The sequence below is a fragment of the Haliotis asinina genome, chromosome 7 (genome assembly GCF_037392515.1).
Source record: "Haliotis asinina isolate JCU_RB_2024 chromosome 7, JCU_Hal_asi_v2, whole genome shotgun sequence".
Lineage (NCBI taxonomy): Eukaryota > Metazoa > Mollusca > Gastropoda > Lepetellida > Haliotidae > Haliotis > Haliotis asinina.
The window spans coordinates 64,153,654-64,174,503 of NC_090286.1; the positions used below are offsets into that span (position 1 = coordinate 64,153,654).

At 41.3% G+C, this 20,850-nt stretch overlaps 1 protein-coding gene across 1 annotated transcript; it reads left to right on the plus strand.

Annotated features, from left to right (window-relative positions):
• Positions 1-92: 92 nt before the first annotated feature.
• Positions 93-13,465, plus strand: LOC137292123 (uncharacterized). The gene is made up of 4 exons (XM_067823664.1): positions 93-279; positions 783-1,781; positions 10,123-10,266; positions 11,919-13,465. The coding sequence occupies exons 1-4, from the start codon at positions 157-159 to the stop codon at positions 12,921-12,923; spliced, it is 2,271 nt and encodes a 756-aa protein (XP_067679765.1). The 5' UTR covers positions 93-156; the 3' UTR covers positions 12,924-13,465.
• The last annotated feature ends 7,385 nt before the right edge of the window (positions 13,466-20,850 follow it).

The window sequence follows — 20,850 nt, forward strand, 5'->3', positions numbered from 1 at the left end:
CAGGCTGTGTCACCACCATATACGGAGGTTTATAGCACGGGAGATAACGGAGTGAGTATATAGGCAGACCGAACTGAGACAGTTGTCACAGTAGCACTGCTTTCCAAGATTCAACAGTTCAAATCTCACTTCTCTGTACTCAAAACCTCGACAGTCATGGATGATGATGTTGCTGCATTAGTTATTGACAACGGCTCCGGCATGTGCAAAGCCGGTTTCGCTGGTGACGATGCTCCCAGAGCTGTCTTTCCCTCCATCGTCGGCCGTCCCAGACATCAGGTAACATACATGTCCTCTTTCGACGTAGAAACTGTGTACTACAATCCAAAGTTTCAACCGGAATAGGAGAGACAGAATACCATCATGTTTATTTATCCTATATACTCGTTTGACGTGATAGTACGTCCATATTATTACTGGTGTATCTATGTAGGAGAAGAATATCCATCCCAGACAATGACGTTTACATACTATACTAGAATGAAATCTCGCACTTCCGACTCGGGGGTTCTTGTTGGAAAGCGCGAATGACTAGTATACACGAGACACCACCACTAATGATTCGCTAATCAACAAACGCGTTAATCCGGAACAGACTTCTGGGGACACAACCGTCAGGTGTCATTGTTTTAAGATATTACGGAAACCTTGATATCTGATTTCAGTTTGAACGAAAACTGTACTATGCGATTTAAATAAAGAATTGTACATTTCTGCCATGTCTGTTGCCAGTATGAAAAAATAATATCATGCATAATGACGTACTTGATTTTGTGTTTCAGGGCGTGATGGTCGGTATGGGTCAGAAAGACAGCTACGTCGGTGACGAGGCTCAGTCCAAGAGAGGTATCCTCACACTCAAGTACCCCATCGAACACGGTATCGTCACCAACTGGGACGACATGGAGAAGATCTGGCATCACACCTTCTACAACGAGCTCCGTGTTGCACCTGAGGAGCACCCTGTCCTCCTGACAGAGGCTCCCCTTAACCCCAAGGCCAACCGTGAAAAGATGACCCAGATCATGTTCGAGACCTTCAACTCCCCAGCTATGTATGTGGCCATCCAGGCTGTTCTGTCTCTGTACGCTTCTGGTCGTACAACAGGTATTGTTTTGGACTCTGGTGATGGTGTCACCCACACTGTACCCATCTATGAAGGTTACGCCCTTCCCCACGCCATCATGAGGCTGGATCTTGCCGGTCGTGACCTGACAGATTACATGATGAAGATTCTCACTGAACGTGGTTACTCCTTCACCACCACCGCTGAGAGAGAAATCGTCAGGGACATTAAGGAGAAATTGTCCTATATCGCCCTTGACTTTGAGCAGGAAATGGCTACTGCTGCCTCTTCTTCCTCCCTGGAGAAGAGCTACGAGTTGCCCGACGGCCAAGTCATCACCATCGGAAACGAGAGGTTCCGTTGTCCAGAGGCCCTCTTCCAGCCATCCTTCTTGGGTATGGAATCTGCTGGTATCCACGAAACAACATACAACTCCATCATGAAGTGCGATGTTGATATCCGTAAAGACTTGTACGCCAACACTGTTCTCTCAGGAGGTTCCACCATGTTCCCTGGTATCGCCGACAGAATGCAGAAGGAAATCACAGCCCTTGCCCCAAGTACAATGAAGATCAAGATCATCGCTCCCCCAGAGAGGAAATACTCCGTCTGGATCGGTGGCTCCATCCTTGCCTCTCTGTCCACCTTCCAGCAGATGTGGATCAGCAAGCAGGAGTACGATGAGTCCGGTCCATCCATTGTGCACCGGAAGTGCTTCTGAGCATGCGAGTAACCATTTCCTAACAGGAATCTCAAATCCAAGACAGTCATGTGTGGCATCTTAAACAGTTTGATGACAATGGAGATGTCACTTGACATCAAGCTGACAGTGGTGATGACACTAGTGCGGGTGACACACACGGCCAACTCCTGTGTACATATCTTTTGTGATGTGACGAAAGACTATCGTCTATACGGACAATACGTTATATAGTGCAATATGTTACATTAGCTCAAATGTGCAAACTGATGACGAAACAGTGATATTGTATGTTGCACGTTTTGAGGAACTGATCATGTATTAAATTATGGGTGATAATGTTGATTTATGATGATGTCCTGAGATTCATAAGCAATCGACCAGCTTCAAGAATAAACAATGCACATTGGTGGAATGTATTTATGTTTTGATTATCTGGGAAGCTGACCTGTGGGGGACACAGTCTCCGGTGACTGACACCATGAGCATTAATAATTGTGACATGCAAAAACACGAACTTCAGAATGACGAATAATAACAAATGATCAATATACACTTGCCCGAATGTAAGGTCAAAGGTATGAAGAGGAACTCTTGTCCTTATGGTCAAACTTGAACTAAATCATGCACACAGTTGACTTTTGTCCATTTTGCTGCCAATAATGACCGTTAGTTTCAGTCACAGAATCATCAACTGCGATCTTTAGTCTGTCCTTAAAATCCCCAGACTCACATATATGTTTTTTCCAGAAATGTAAACAAATAATCAAAAAAGCCCATGCGTCACTTTTGGCCGAGCCGAGGACGCGTCATGAAAACTGAAACAACTCAGCCGGTGCCAGCATCCCAGGGACACGACTGGGTGGATGAGCGAATGAGTTATTTTTTAAGGCGTATTTAGCCAAATTTCAGCAATATCGGGCGGAGACACGAGAAACTGGTTTCACACATTATACCCATATAGGGTATCGAACCCGGACTTTTTGTGTGACGAGTAAACGCTTTAACGCTAGTCTACCCCACCTCCTCCACAACTTTGTGGGTGTGTACATGTTTTGCATCATTCACCAACATCCTGTGGTAAGAAACACTGTCATTACAACGACAACTAAATCTAGGGTGATAAATATAGGAGAAATGTAACCATATTGCCTGCGTCGTAACACCACCGTTTCGTATCTCAAGGCTACTCACCCACCAGTTGTTCACCCTGTTCATGCTGCATACAAGCCCCTTGTCACATCCGTGAACGGGGATGTTTACTGTATTCCACTCACAGATAATGTTTTGAGTTGGACCGTAAGGAGTACCGTACGTATTCATGTAATGAATATTCATCGGATACATATCCTATAAATTCTTAAAATAATGTACATATGTGACACATAACACAATAACTTTATTACCGTTTCTCCTGAAAACATGTTGCTAATAACATCAGTGACAAAATACTTCATATTTGAAAAAGCATGTCTGGTTTCGTATCTGCAGCCAAAGGAAGTATGCCATACACCAGCCACCCCGCCCCCGCCCTTCAACTGCCCCGGAACCGGAAGACCAAATGGTGGTCACTAACATCTATCTACCAAGGAAAACCTCCCCGCTCATCACGTTTTGTAGTCGTGCATTGCCCAATATATTATACAGGTAACATTAGTACCGTAAGTACTCTGTACACCAACATGTATATTGTGGGAACACTTTAAACACATTTCTACATGAGGGAACATTCTGTCATGTTTGTATTTCAGTTGTGTTTGGCAAATATAATATATTGGTGGAAGTACCTCTGAGCCAGTGGTGATAGATACTACCAGTGTGAAGTAAGTATGGCTTGAGATCCCTGGTCCTCCTAATCACCGGGGGTGTTCCATAGCACGGCTGATATAGCTCGCCTATCGGTTTCAAGAAGCTCGTCTGTTTAGGTAATGGGGGTGTAGGTGGGATGGGATATAGAGGCGAAATGTGTTGGAACCGAATATAACCTAATGTGCTCATCTTAAGTCCTTGATAAACATGTCAATCACCAAAGTGTGGATGGATATACTCGTGTTAATATTGTGTTCATGTTTAGCATCTGCATTTGGAGACATTATGAAAAATAAATGCATGTGTAGTGATAAAATGTCAGCGATGTTTGATTCACTTGGAGCTTCAGCGTGCTGACCAACTACCTCCGTCTCTCTCTCCCATGGAAAGTCATTGAACGTTTACTCCCAATTGCGAAACTCATTACTTTCCCTACAGCCGAGGCCAGCCGAGCCCAGCCGAGCCCAGCTTGGCACTCAATGGAGCAAGTCTCGAAATATCTGGTCTGCCTTGGGCTCATTTTCAATTTAAAAAAAAACAATATATGTTCAGTCAGTGACTAAAATTAATTTAGATTTCCAGGTGTGAGGAAATTTGATGAAAGTTTATAAGGAAAATTAATTAATCTACTGTAAATGTCTCTGAAAAATACACACTTTGTGTTGGTAACTTCATGATCATTTGAAAGAGAAATTAATTTAGCTACTCTGGTACAACTTTTTTATATGATCCCCTCAAAGTAGAGACTGGACTCTACAGAAACACGCCCCTAATCGAGAGAATATATCCTATTTGTACTGATGATATGGAAGACGAGTATATTACTGAGATACCGACTGTATGAAACCGACAGAGAAGAATTATTGAGAAAATGTTCGAAGCAGGAGAAAATTTCCATTATTTTTGTTGATCCTTGGAAAGTCAGTTTTATACTGTCTACTCAAGCTGTTTCATATTTAAGAGCCAAAGACTGTTTTAACATGTTAACTGAAAGGCATAATTTTCTATACGCTTAAATCTTGTTTAGATTTTTGATACTTTTTGTAGTGTATATATTATGGTTATCTTTTTTTTTTATATAACCCTGGCTTGTTATGTTGTTTGAATGTATAGTATTACATTTACATACTAAATTCATTTTTGCATAAATATTTGGGTTTTACTATGAATATGTATTAATCACTGCAATGATGTGAGATATATAATGAACTATCTGTCTGTCAGTCCTTTCATATTCAACATTGATTTCCTCCAGCGTCCTACCGCCATCCTGGCGATATAACGAGGATCGATGCGTAACATTCGCAGCGATTAGGCAATGACGTACGTTTGTTGTTATCAGATGTCCGGTACTCGCAATGAATTTAGGCATCGCTGGAAGCTAGACATTTGTTTATTCACGAGGCCTTGCACAAATGACCCTGTATGGCCGGTGCACACCACTGCTCAAGCAGTGTGGAGGGAGGGAGAAAATAGCATCCATAACCCGCCCTATGGAAAAACAAGTACCCATGCATCGACGGCAGTTGGTGAGCTGTGAATCTGTGGTTCGGATCGACTTGTCACTACCATGTCAGTAGATACTTGATTGCAGTTTGTTTCAATGTCATATGTACAAATTTCAACTTTCCGTTGCAGCATCATGAGTGAGTTTTGTTTTATGCCAGACATATTCCGGAAACGAGACTCATAAAACCCGTATACCTGCTATCACAATGGTATCACGATGGTATCACGATGGTATCACGATGCTATCACGATGCTATCACGTATACTGTTCATTTCAAGTTCTGAATAGAGGCTGGAATTAATCTATACGCATGCCGTACATACCGCACGACTCTACAACTATTCTCGCACATAAATGTATAGAAATTCATCAAAACTAAAAAATAAGGATCATGATCGTAAACAAACAAACAAAAAACAAACAAAAACAACAAAAAATAATATTCAAGACGATGGTATTTAACATCTAATTTCTGAACAAGCCCTTACTGATAAAGAAGAATAAAAGTTTCAAGAAAAAGGAAGGAAAAACTGAAAAGAGCGCAGTTCGTGTTTGAAGCTCCGCCTGTGAGGATGATGGATGGAGTGTTGCTATGGTGTAAACATTCCCCTTGAGGTTCAATGGCTTGAAAGGTGTATAAAATTCCTCGTTACTGTTAGTAGTACTGGTTGCTTGCTACAAGTGTGATAGGCTGCCACATCACCATATGTGTCGATGAGTCGGAGAAGTGTACACTGCAGCCATACTTACTACGGCTGCCATTGCACTGTGAGAAGTGATTACACTGTGAGATCCGTGCTAGCGATATGTCTCCGGCAATCATTGAAATAACAAGCCTTCTATTAGCTTGCGTTAACTACAAAGCCATGATCACCAGAACCAAATCGATATTCACAATAAATGGCCAATGAATGCCCTTTAATTAATCAAAAGTACGATACTTCATTACTTATAATCTGGTCATATTTTAATGTCGTTCTTTTTGTGCCTAAGTTGTACAGTGTTAAGTTTGCAAGGATACAAACATTCAGTTACAAAGGACGTGTTACAAGTGCTTGTCTGATAATTACTACCTCAATGTACCCATGTATGTAATGGGTTTCCTGGAACATATCTAAACAGAATCTGATAAGTGTCTGGTACCCTGTCCAGCGTATGGTGTGGAGGGTTCTTCCAGCCAGTCAGCCAGCCAGGCCCCCTCCACGCCTTCAGAGCCGCAGATTTGCTTACCATATTTGAACTGCCTTCTCTATCACTCTGTCTACTGTACAGCGGTATGGCAGATCCCAGCGCTAACTACGGGAATCCCGTCCACATATCAATAAATGAATAATGAAAACTTTCCACTGCAACTACAGCGGTATAGAGAGGGGTTTGATGCAAGCTTCATTTTGTGGAGGGATAAGGCTTGTTTCCCACGGACTGTCTGATACAGGGTCTGCTGATTAGCAATAACTCGTTATACCGGGGAGGTTCACTCGGCATGCTCACGACGATTGTTGTGTTACATTCACTATAACGTTGTTCCACATGCCGCTAAAGCTTCTTCAACTGTAACTGCCTTATAACCCCCTCACCCCAATACATAATGTCCTCTAACTCTGTTGGCAGTGATAAGTCGATAGATGGAGATCAATCACAACCGTATTGGCAGTTCTCAAATTCATAGATATATAAGTACATAAGTATATAAGTACACAATGCGTTTCTGGAAATGGCCCGTATTTACAATAATGAAGATGGTCAATGAAGAACATGCTCACCTGTGGAAATGTACAATATCAGCAATGGAAAGCAGTGGCCTATAACCTGCGATATTCTGTCATACCTGCTGCATACACATTTCCCTTAATGGCAGATACAGATATTCTATATCATCAACATGTATATCAGCCACACAGAGCGTATACAGTTTGAACGATAAGGCGTTACTGAGACAGAAACAAATAGCAGTTCAACACTATTTGGAATACGCTAGTTTTACACATGCTATAGATAGCTCATGTCCCACATATTCATGGAATTTCTTCTCCGAAGCAACACTCCATTCTCTGTCTGTTTGGCATAGAGATAAGTTATTGATTACATCTTACATGTAATGGGCGTTTAGAAACACACCCACACCACAGACACACACACACACACCCACATCCACAGAAACAGGCACGGACACACACATACACACAGACACGCATCCAAACCCACAGACACCCACAGATCTCAGACACATGGACACACACTGATACACACCCACAACCGCAGACAACCGAACACACACTGACGCATTCCCACACCCACAGACACACGCACGGACACATATACACACTGACACACTCCAGAAGACACACGCACGGACACACACACAGATACACACTGATAAACACCCACCGACAAACGCACGGACAGACACACACTGACACACACACACACAGTCCCTATGTAAATGACGTTTAGATACATCACCAATAAAATAGTGTCAGTTGTTCCACGTATGATTTGATAAAAAATGAACGCGTTAAATGTCAAGTTTTCAACATGACATGAGGTGTGTAAACTTCACTGCCGTTTTCACACCTAGAATGACATATCTTGACATGTTGCATCCTAGTCGTGTTAAACATACACATGAAATGATTCTACATACATATCTTGACCTGCCTTATCCCTGGCGTGTTAAACATGACATGCGTGTCGTGTTCTGTAGACGTGGTACATACAACTCATTACCATCAGTTAACAGATAGTTGTAACTACATGCATCACATAGTTGTTCGAAAGAAAAGAACATTGACAAGACATTGTTGTTCGTTGTTCGCTGTACAAGAACAGAGCACACCGTACTAAAGGTCATGCATATACGACGTGTTGGTATATGTCCCATATAGTCGTCCCCCCGTTATACAGTTATTATATGCCTTAAGATGTGTTATCTGTTATTACCGTGTTATAAACCTCCTCAATAAAATGTGAAGTGATCACGTTCGTATTAGTGAGACACAAGTGCTAATATTGTAGAGAACTACCGTGATGAATATACCATCAATGGGGACTCTACAGACAACAGATGGAAGAACAGGAATAATGAACAAGCTTTGTCACGAGCTATGTTCATGATGGAAACACTTTGCCTCCAAAACACACAAGTTAACGACATCAAAATGATTTCTAAGTAGTTTGTAACTCCCAATGTCGTACATGGTTCTGTATTAAACATACATTTGTGGGATGTGCATGCGCACCTGCTGGCTCCTATTAACTTTATCAACACAGGGAAATGTTGCAAACTGCATTTACCGTGGTACAAGCATTACCAAGATTGTGTGTGTTTACACATGGACCGATGGAGGATCTGGTGTAGCCTGCATTGCTGCATCAGCTGGGAGGGCGTACAACGTGCTTCCGTGGGGACTGATAGACACATGGCACTTAGATTACATCAGCACTGATATAGCATGGGTAGTTTCATAACTGTCACGACATAGGAAGCCATTCGGAAATGATCGGATGTGATCCTGGGAGGGTGTGGTTAGCACCGACGTGAAGGCAATTATAAGAGGTGATCTGAAAATGAATGCATTGGGAGGAACTGTTCTCTCTGTCCTTACACACACAAAAGTTGAGTTTGAAAGCAAAGCCAGAAATTGTCCCTTTTCTCCAGCAGCATTCCCTGCATAAGTCTCATCGAAATAACTCAGTACTGTGATGTGCCGAGAGGCCTAAATCAAATCATTCAGTACTGTGATGTATTGAAAGGCCTGAACCATATCATTCAGTATTGAAAGAAATCAACCATACATGTAATTCTTTCGTTCAGCATCAGCTGATGTCCAGATGTCAGATAGGTCTCCTGAATTGATGCTCTCTAGTCAGGCTTTACGTTCAAAACGTAACTTAACTAGTATCATTATTGCGATGGAGTATGCTTTCACTGACACAATAGTGAAATGTATATTATATATGATATACTTACATAGTTCAGTGTCGCGTTTTCACATATACGACCTCTGTTTACACTTATGGGTGTGTTGAATATACTCCCTTACACAACACTAAGTAAAAAACCAATAAATGTCATCACTAGTTTCAATTGTTGAATATACTCCCTTACACAACACTAAGTAAATAAACCAATAAATGTCATCAGTAGTTTCAACTGTTGAATACCAATAAATAGTGCTAATTTCAACAGTCAGACAGATCCACTAATCACTTTTATTTGTCTGTTTGATGCATGCTGTGGCATTTTCTCTTGATAAAACGTACATCTCTTTATAATTTTGAAGCCGGAATAAATATTCTCTCCTTTTTGTGTTTTTGTTTTTCTATGCATTTTATCAAATTTTCAAGTATGTGCACACTTTGTTATCCCACGTGTTGAAATCAGAGCATTGAGATTAACTCGTGACTTGTAGGTACATACATGTATTCACATGCACAATTAATTATCAATGCTAATTAACAATATGATGCAAGTTTGTAAGTTTTACAAAACATTACGGTGATGTGGTTAATTGTTTGTAAACATTCCAAATCCATAAAAGACTCCAGAATCACGTGTTGAGTGTATCATACTTCTATATCACATGGAACAGACACCGCCTCCCATTTTAGCAACATGGAGTATTTGAAAACATGTTCATCAGACACACTTTCCACAGCACATGTCTGTCGAAAATAAAACTTCGCTGGAGTTCCTCTTTGTTACATAATGGCGCTGCCACGTGGTTTGAACTTCCTCTACCGTATAGTTGTAAAACAGCGCTAGTGAATCTCCCCCTCCCAGCTAGCAACTTCCCCGTACGGTCAACACTCTCAGTTTGGCCACGGACCCCTCTTTGATTCTAGGAAACCACCGACGGGATTCCCAGACGCACTAGGACATATGGCAATGCCTTATTTGGCCTCCTGCTAATAGGTGCGCACGATAAGCCCTGACGAGGAGCATATTATAAGAGACAGAGGCCTGTTTCAGCCACACCGTCAGCGCTCGGCAAGCAGCTCACATACAGATCTCTCTCCTCTATATAGTTTCGTTAGCTTACACAAACAACAACAGCCATGGATGATGATGTTGCTGCATTGGTCTGTGACAACGGCTCCGGCATGTGCAAAGCCGGTTTCGCCGGAGACGATGCTCCCAGAGCTGTCTTTCCCTCAATTGTTGGACGCCCAAGACATCAGGTATGGACGTTTTCTTTGTTATGTTGCACATGTCACGAGGAAGACCTTGTTTCACTTTCTCAAGTTTTTGGGTCAAAGACTATCAACTGATGTGGACGCCTGGATGTTAATCCGATAACATGGCGTACGATCCGAGTGATAAAGTCTACATACTGTAACCCAACACGTGCTATGTCGTTATGGTAACAAAGACACACATGATTTACTGTTATTGTTTTATGATTGGTAAATGTTGTGGAAGTGTAAAGTTCAAATGTTACGTATCCGGGAACATTCAGTCCTGAGCAAGATGCAGTGATTCAAACCTAGACTTATATGGTTCGAATGGAATACCGGTGACATGGGGAATACCTACATGCTAAATAATGTAGCATTGATAGCTGACTTCATCAGCAATCCATTTGCATGACTTAACCATCAAAAGACACATTTTAGGACTATCTACTTCTGAAACACTGCTAAAAGATGACGATGCTATTTTTAGATTTTCTCTTAACTTTCTCTCTGAAGATATGCTAGGAGATATTTTGAGACCGAGTTAGCGGTTTTCTGCTGAGAGTGTGTTAGGTTTATCTGGCAGTTGCCCCAAGCTAGTTATTGCTGACTGGCGGGATGGGAATCCTGACTGTGCACTCTTGGAACTGCCAGCCCAGTAAGGTGACGACGGCGGCGGCGGCGGAATTCCACGCTGCTGTGATGGTGCTACCATATGTATGAGGGTGGGGGAGGGGGAGCAGGAGGGGGAGGGGTGTCAGATTACTCACGTGTGGCGTCTCTCTTGGTTGAATTAGCGACCGTCAAATGAGGAACAGGAACGCAAGATAATGCCTTAAATGTACAAGGAAACGCCAAGCGTTAGGGGAATGAGAGAGTGAAGCTTGCCTTTGTTTCCAGTGATGATATGCCACTATCTGATAGAGACAACTGATGCACTTGACAAATAGTTGGAATCATTTCCACATTAATATTGATTCTTACTGAATTAAATTGCGAGTATTAATCACTATGTAAAGAGATTTAGTTGTTTTGTGAGTTTGTTTATGCTAGCCGCCAGTCTATGAATATATTTACAAACGTACATAAAAATATCACCAATTAATTTATTCACTGAAATAGTATACATACTTATCACTGAAAGCAAAATAATACTACATGGTCCATGCTGTCGTTGTCACACAATGACCAGTTTTACTACCAGGGCTAGGCTGTGGAAATGTGCTTTCTTTGTTGTTTTATTAGGACTAGTATAAAACAAAAATGTAAGACTTTGAATACATAATGAATGTAATGTAATCGTGTTGATCGTCTACCACTCGATTTATGGCAATCTACTATCACGTGTTAATGTTGTCATGCTGACACTGATATCTTGCCCACCACTATCCATCCCCTACCCGTCTACACGCACATCAGATAAGCGATATATTTCTTCATGAGAAATAATAAGTTTTCGCCCTAGTAGTACCTCCAAAATCGGATGACAAACGGGATGACATTACATTAAGATATTACGGAAACCTTTCATTCTGATTTCATTTTAGCGAAAACTGTACTATGCGATTTAAATAAAGAATTGTACATTTCTGCCATGTCTATTGCCAGTATAAAAAAATAATGTCATGCATAATGACGTAACTGATTTTGTGTTTCAGGGCGTGATGGTCGGTATGGGTCAGAAAGACAGCTATGTTGGAGATGAGGCTCAGTCCAAGAGAGGTATCCTCACACTCAAGTACCCCATCGAACACGGTATCGTCACCAACTGGGACGACATGGAGAAGATCTGGCATCACACCTTCTACAACGAGCTCCGTGTTGCACCTGAGGAGCACCCAGTCCTCCTGACAGAGGCTCCCCTCAACCCCAAGGCCAACCGTGAAAAGATGACCCAGATCATGTTCGAGACCTTCAACTCCCCAGCTATGTATGTGGCCATCCAGGCTGTTCTGTCTCTGTACGCCTCTGGTCGTACCACGGGTATTGTTTTGGACTCTGGTGATGGTGTCACCCACACTGTACCCATCTATGAAGGTTACGCTCTTCCCCACGCCATCATGAGGTTGGATCTTGCTGGTCGTGACCTGACTGATTACCTCATGAAGATCCTCACTGAGCGTGGTTACTCCTTCACCACCACCGCTGAGAGAGAAATCGTCAGGGACATCAAGGAGAAGTTGTGCTACATCGCCCTTGACTTTGAGCAGGAAATGGCTACTGCTGCTTCTTCCTCCTCCCTGGAGAAGAGCTACGAGTTGCCCGACGGTCAGGTCATCACCATCGGAAACGAGAGGTTCCGTTGTCCAGAGTCTCTCTTCCAGCCATCCTTCTTGGGTATGGAATCTGCTGGTATCCATGAAACCACATTCAACTCCATCATGAAGTGCGATGTTGATATCCGTAAAGACCTGTACGCAAACACTGTTCTCTCTGGAGGTACCACCATGTTCCCTGGTATCGCCGACAGAATGCAGAAGGAGATCACAGCCCTTGCCCCAAGCACAATGAAGATCAAGATCATCGCTCCCCCAGAAAGGAAATACTCCGTCTGGATCGGTGGCTCCATCCTTGCCTCTCTGTCCACCTTCCAGCAGATGTGGATCAGCAAGCAGGAGTACGATGAGTCCGGCCCATCCATTGTGCACAGGAAGTGCTTCTAAATGTGTCTTCCGGACTATAATTTCGATAATCCTCATACTATCCTGATTAGGACTATTCTCCGGCTGTTGGAAATTGCCGTCGCTCAATATTGTACATACACCGGTTCCAATATGGGCACTACCAAAAGTGACTTTCCATTCCTCAAAACAAACTGTATATTGTAATTTATTCCTTACAAAAGCGCAATAAATCACAATCAACTCGTTTTTTAAACTGTTGTATTGTTTCGTATGATTAAGTAAGGGTATAAACATGAATCGTTTTCTTTACTGGCTTGTCAAAATATCATGACAATTATTGTTTGGTTATTATGTAAACAGTAAGCCAATTGTACATTTCCTATTGAAACTTTGATCGGTGATACTTGCTAGTGAGGACAACGATTCTGACAGGTCTGCGTTGGCCATGAGCTTTAATCACCGAACTGTTTCACGGTCTGCGTCGTGCCGTCTGAGACGCGGTAGGAAGGGAGGACACTTGTTTCACTCACTGATAAAGTGTATGCAATTTACGGAGCGGGCAATAAAAGAGCTAACCATCAGATTGTTAATCTCAGTTTGTTTTGTGATTCCTGCCCATAGGATACATCAACGTTACAGTGGTTGTCACAGGCAACCGTGAGGTACTTCCTATTGATTCTACTCAAAACAAGTTGAAGAACACAAATTCGCATGGTTGTATTACATTGACCACCAACCGTTGGAGATTAAATATAGTGATATGATAAAATGATTTGTTCGTGAACTTGTTTTGAGTAGCATGTGTATACCACGCAGTATTTGTTCCCACAACTTTCCCAATTGATGCGGTAGGTGTACCTCCACGAATCTGTACGACATTACACAGTTGTTTCAGCAGACTTCGTGGATTTAATACGAATACTAGTCAAATGTAACTGGAAATTAAACCCTGCAGGTACGTTTTCTATGCAAATAAATACAAAGACATAAATCATCATCTGTTGACCTTTCCAATTTAGATATAAACCTGACACGAACATTTCTTTCATACCGTTTATGTATATGTATTTGTAGCATGCATTGCGGTATTAATACGAAATTCACAAAGAATCAGCGTTGTTAGATTTTTGCTGCATTTGGAAATATAGATTTATCCGAAAAAACCCACACACATTACATTTTATCTTTTACTGTAAGTTGCAGTTATAATGCAGTGTTATCTCACACAACTTTAAGCCTTTTCATATCGTGCAATTACCTGTAATCAGCGTTGCTTGACATAACTGTGTCACATGTAATCAGCGTTACTTGACAATACTGAGTCACCTATTATCAGGATCGCTCGCCACCAGTGTGTCACCTGTAACTATCTTTGTTGTGTGTCACCTGTAATCAACTTTCTTTGACATAGGTGTGTCACCTGTAATCAGCGTTGCTTGACAGAGGTCTGTCACCTGTAACCAGCATTTGTTTACATCAATTTGTCAGTTGTAATTAGCGTTTCTTGCCATCTGATGCTTTGTGTGTACCTCAACGAACCTGTAAAACATGGCATACAGGCTTCGTGGATATAATGCTAAGGCAAGTCAGATGTATCTGGATCATTAATCCCTTCAAGTACATTATATTATCTGTACAACAGATTGTGGTAGTAATTCAGAAAGAATCAGCGTTGATGCATTTTTGTTAAATTTGAAAATACACTTATGTCTGTAAATGACAGTTATAAAAGGCAAACTTAGTAGTTTGGAAGAAGTTAAAAAGCGAAATCTCGGACAGTAAGCAGTGTATTCACCCAACCGCAAATAACCGGGTTTCACTTGACACCATTATCAACCAGATATATGAACATGCAGTAGCGGGTATATACACACCCTGGTTATTAATCTAAGTGTTCAGATCAACTCCAGCAACATGTGGGTGGGGTGTGCTTGGGTGGGGATAGGGCGTGAGTATGTGGGATGGGGGTGTATGTGGACCTGCGTGTGGGGAGTGGGATTAGTGTGCAGCGGGGATACCAGGTGGGGGTGTATGCCGGGTGGATGGTGGGATAGAGGTAGATGTGGGCCTGCGTGTGGGGAAAGGGAGTGGGGGTGGTGTTTGGCGGGGGTAGCGTGTGGAGGTTATGCCGGGTGGATGGTAGGATGGGTGATGGATGTGGTGCAGGGGGTGGTTGGGGGGTAGGTGGGTGGATGGTAGGATGGGTGCAGTGTGGTGGGGTTGGTGGTGGAATAGGACGTCGTAGATGTAGGCCAGGGTGTAGTCGGATACAGGGTGGGGCTGATGGTGTGCTGGGTGGTGGAGGCCTTCGTGTTGTTGTGGGCTGGGTTGTGGTGACTGCCAATGAAGCCAGTTATAGTTGTGCGACTGGCAGTACGGGGCACTATGGAACACTGTGGGCTGGGTTATACTGACTGACCGTCGGCAGGTCAGGCATGGTGACAGGTATTTAAAGCGACAGCAATATGTACATAATATATAATGTGACAGTTACCAATATAGATTTGTCAGTGTATTGAACAAATATGAAAAAGCCGTTTCTTGAGAGTTCCGGCGTCCAGCCAAACAAGGCAATATCTGCACCGATGGCATGCATGCCTGATATCAGTGATCTTCTCTATCTGCTGTCGATACTTAGTCTAGTCCTGTGTTTCAGCCGACAAAGAACGTGTACATTCTACATAACAGTACCATAACCGCGTGTGCCTGCCTCTACTTTAAGCGTGAACCTGTGTTTCTGTGTCAATAACACTGAGCCAGGGATAGTGTGATAGAATCCTACAGCTGTAGACAAGCCAGGCGATGTACACGCCTCGATACCCTCTCTCTCCTAATGGTGGACCTTTCAGTCATTGAAACGGCAAGTAAAAATGAAACATGTCCCCATTCAGAAGATAGTATCCGCTAATGATAAAACTGACTAACAATACTGTTTCTGATAAAACTGAGAGACACAACCATTTTCAAGCAACAACATTGAACGGTTTGGTATGGTGGGCACTTTGGGATACAAACAAATTCATAATTCTCATTTAGAGCTCTCGCCGTGTCTGAAACAACAATTTCCCTGCGTCCAACGGGCTCCCGTTGCCATATAAGGTTGCCATACCGAATATCATGTACACACAGATCCGCATAGCTATCCAGCCTAGACCGTGATCTCTAATCGAAACCGGCCAAGCTACATCAGCAAAAGGCGAGCAGGTCCGTGCTGAATGGACTCCTTCGGAATCCACGGTTTTCTTTGACTAATATTAGCTCGGCAGTAATCGCCTGTGCCCGGAATATGTCAAGCCTGTCTACTTCGTGCATACGTTGTGTTTATTCACGTCGCAATGATGACGATAGTATCTTGTAATCCAGACATCTGGCTGTTTGGAAGTGTTTGTTTTTAGCACAGCATTCATGGCAGTTGTTCCTAAGCTTTTATTATTGCGTGGGGGATAGGTATTTGGCATACACTGGCTGTATACAATATACACGGTAACTAGGTGAGATTAGTGAACCACTGTGTGATAACAGATAGTTAGTTTGACAAGGAGAAATCGTTCTGTGTTCTTTCTCTGAACCTCAATGTCAATTTCAGACATCACCCGTTAGTCTACGACAATCACCATCGTCTCTTACCATCACTGCCACATAGAGATGAACTCACCACACAACTGTTCACAAACCCCATTTTGAGTCCGGGCGCTTTTCATTGCGCGACACTACACGTGCAGCACTGTAGCGTCAGCTTCATGTCTCCCTTCACAAAGTCGATGTGTAGATGTGGTATAATATGTCATTATTCATACTGATTACACACACACACACACACACACACACACACACACACACACACACACACACACACACACACACACACACACACACACACACACACACACACACACCACATCACACAGATACTGTATGTATGTGTGTGTGCGTGCGTGTGTGCGTGTGTGTGTGTGCTTAATCATATATTACTATTTAGATAATATTTACGACATTTATTTATATTCACGAAAGTAAATTTAGTTATAACTTTTCAAAGTCCAGTTAATTTTAACTTAAAGTGAGAATATATTCAAGATCCGCGAATACGTTCAGTGATTGTTTTTATAACTTTTAACCTAGCATGTCGTGTTTTCAATGTCCCACAACCTCTTATCATACCTGCCGTTACATTATATCGTCATCACGACAACTGCATCTTGTCAACCAACACTTCCTGTCCGGATGAATGAGCTGCAGAACAACAGAAGGTAGTCAATAAAGATACCATATTAGAACACATTCATATCTGTAAGTACATTGGTCAGCAAGCCTGTTACTGCCAACTGAGTTCGAGACTGGGTCTGCGCTCCACCGACAATCCAATGTGATACACGCGGTATCTTCCCAAATGTCAGACGTGTCGACTGTCAGACGAGTAATTATCAGATTAGCCATGGTTGGTTAGTCAAACATTAGTTACCTGTTTACCTTTCAGTAAATGGAACAGACCACAATAACAAAAACTTAGTAAGTACCAGGACAGTTTTAATAACCTTTGCTCTTATATGTTTTACATATCAAATTATCAAATGTAAAATATGGTGATTTGATTATTTTACATCACAATCTTTATAAGTAATGAAAGCACCAACTTTAAATGTTAATTACATGTCTTGTTAAGAAATGTAAGTACCAGCTTTATTATTTAACTAAAAATATTGCACTATTTACTATTTACATATATGCCAGTCAGTAACGGAGTACTGTATACAATACTTATAGCACTAGTCACTTTACATGCATTATTTACATATCACTCACTATCACCTTCACAGTTCAGTAGTTTTAGCCAAGTTTCAATAGATGTCCTACAGCATCCGGGAATTCAATGGATGTCAGTCCAACATTTCCCTCTGCATGTCTTGACGATACATCTCCAGTGTGTGGTCTGGCCTCTGGTCGTATTCTTGGAGTATGTGAACCCATCAAGAAATACTTGCTGGGTTCATGACTTTAGAGTTCATGTTATATATCACATGTGAGATTCAGTTTGAGTTGCGGAGAACTTTAAACCACTTACTCAAGTACATACAAGACAGTTAATTTAATAATGTTTACTGCATTCTGCATACTTCCTGTATTCCATATAGTTGAACAAACTACTACAAAATCACATGCCTCTCAACATACTGAAGCAGCGGCAACAACAACAAAAACAAAATAGCTTAATCTGTTTCAGTTAACAAACTTGAGTAGCTGGGATCAGCCCACTCACCCTGCTCAGTGTTTGGAGCAGTTCATTAATTAGTAGGTAAGGCCAGGCAGTTACACTGGTCACACTTGGCTGATTTGTCTAATGATTGAGCCGTCTGACAATTGGAACGTCTGATGCATGGGAGTGAACCATACACGCTTTGACCACTGAAGATAACATAAATATGCACTTTACCTGACACACAATTCTGCGAGATACACTCTCACAGCTTCTAATCTAATACACATTCTTACCAGACCCAAATTCGTGTTCTAGTTGAGTTTGTGTGTACTTGAGAAATTCTATTATTTGGGATGATTTCTCCGACGTGAACAAAGAATACAGTTTCTAGCTAACTCTCCATACAGGCAATACTGTTTATTTGTATTAAATAGCTTATATTTTGTTCAGTCTGACTCATGGGAATCCTAACTCAGACACAACAACACAACGTGCTGTTTAACACTAGAGAGTCTGTTATCAGCTCATATTCATATCTGTGGGTATTACATATGTGTACATTTTATACGTGAACAAGTCTCTAGAGCAATAATTGTCAGTAAAAAATCATCATTGACGGATATTAATTAGATTTTAACAAGTTGTTCCTATAAACGACGAGCATACTTTAACTGCACCGTCATCTAGACTTGCCTACTATGAGGACCGATGGGATGTTTACCTATGGACTTTGTCTCTAATACAGACCCTGAAGCAAGTATATCCAAGAAAGCCCACGCAAGTCTAGAAAATGTGGCAAGTCTAGATTTCCGTAGATTCAGCGTCTCTGAAAATGGAGAAAGTCTCAGGGCTCCTTTCAAATATTACATTTCTTTACTATGAACTTTCTTTCTGTAAAATATATTCATTTCAGAGGCTGGTCGTTAGTCTACTACGTACTTGGTGAGTTAATATAACAGTCCAATATCTGAGCCCCGATCTTCCCCACGGCTACTCACAAAGATAACTACTGCCTTAATTGGGACTCTCCCTGTCGTATCGTACGTATTGCACCAGGTAGTTGTAGTAACGTTATGCTTACAGTAATGTGCTTTGTGGTACGACAGAAGGGTCAACATATGTATGTATGCACGCATGCATGCATGTATGTATGTGTATCAGTCTTCGCGCCAGCAATATGATGAACTGCATTGTGCGTTACTTTTTTTATTATACCATACATTACCAAATCCGATTTCAGAGAGCAAAAGTCACCCTGTAACCCAGTTTTGTTTTCCATTATTGTCATGAAATATCATCACAGTTTAATACTTTTTCGGTATTCTATATGAAGGCATGTCTAGAAGTTTTAACCAGCATTTGACAACAATTGTGGAAGAGTAAATAATAGACCTCCCAATTTCGCCATAAACCATAACACTAGGTGCATTTAATATTACTCCAAGAAATTTCTTACAAGTATACAAGTGTACTTTCCCTATTAGTTCTGTATTTTGAAGGCCCCATACTTCAGAGCCGCAAACAGCATTGTTTGTTTTTTATTTTGATATCGGTGATTTTAAGAAAGGTCTGGAGCGAGGGGTAGCCTAATGAATGCGTCTGTTTACAAATACAACCTTTTTAGCTTGCGTTGGTGTCTGAATTGAATGCTTATGCCTTGAAAGATTTCTAATGAAATATACACCTAAATATTTATATAATGCATCTATCTCCGATGATCTGTTCACCGTCAGTTTCCATTCATTAGAATACTTTTCTAGTTCACTGACATGTTTTTGGTAGACCTTTTACGTTGGTTCTAAGTTGCATTTCTAAGTTGCATGTACGTACCTTTTTTTTTCAAAAAAACAAAACAAAACAACTTAGCAATACTCATGAAAACGTTTTCATCCCTACTGGACATAAGTCTTATAAAACTTTCCCTACACGGGTTCACCCATACAAAAGTATGGTGTAAACATTCATTTCTTGCATTTTTACAGTGCTGACAGATCATCAATAGGTGGTAATCATCTTCAACTAATGTCATGGCAATATGAACAAAGTCTAATACAATAGGGTGTATTTTTATGCCTTCCTGTTTCGACTGCAAGTTTGAAATTATTACGTCAAAACATGCTTGTAGTGTCATGGAATGTCTAGAGATAAATATCTTTCAACATGCATCATTGCCTTAAATTGACAGTAAGTCTGACATTGGTTCAAAAATGAAACAGTATGGTGCCGATCGTGGTTCAAACAATCAATTTCTGCCTAAATAGTGAGATAAACGTTTTTACATTTCCTTTATCTTGATTTATCCACAAAACATCATAACCAAATTGAAATAAAATATTTCTGATATACAACAACCATGTAATTCTCCCTACATCATCAAGTGTCTTAAGCATACTGTAGGCTTGATAAGGTATTCTGTTTTTATCCATCGTAATCAACTTACACCAGTATTTAACTGGTTTTAACATGTAATTATACTGAAGGGGAATGCTGCCACATTCACCCAAAGCCATAACATTACATATATATTTATTCAGCTTCAATACTCTTTTGCGTGACTGTGTTTGTACTTTTTCAATAATTTGTGAATAATAGACACCCCATAACTCATGCTCCCATACGTAACTATAGGTAAAATCATTGTATCGAAAACTTTAAATACATCTATACAGGAAACTAATCCGTATTTATACTGATAACCATAGAATGACATTAAAGCCCTATTTGCCTGAGATGCTATGCAACTGTGCTCTAGTCCATGGTAGAGTAAGA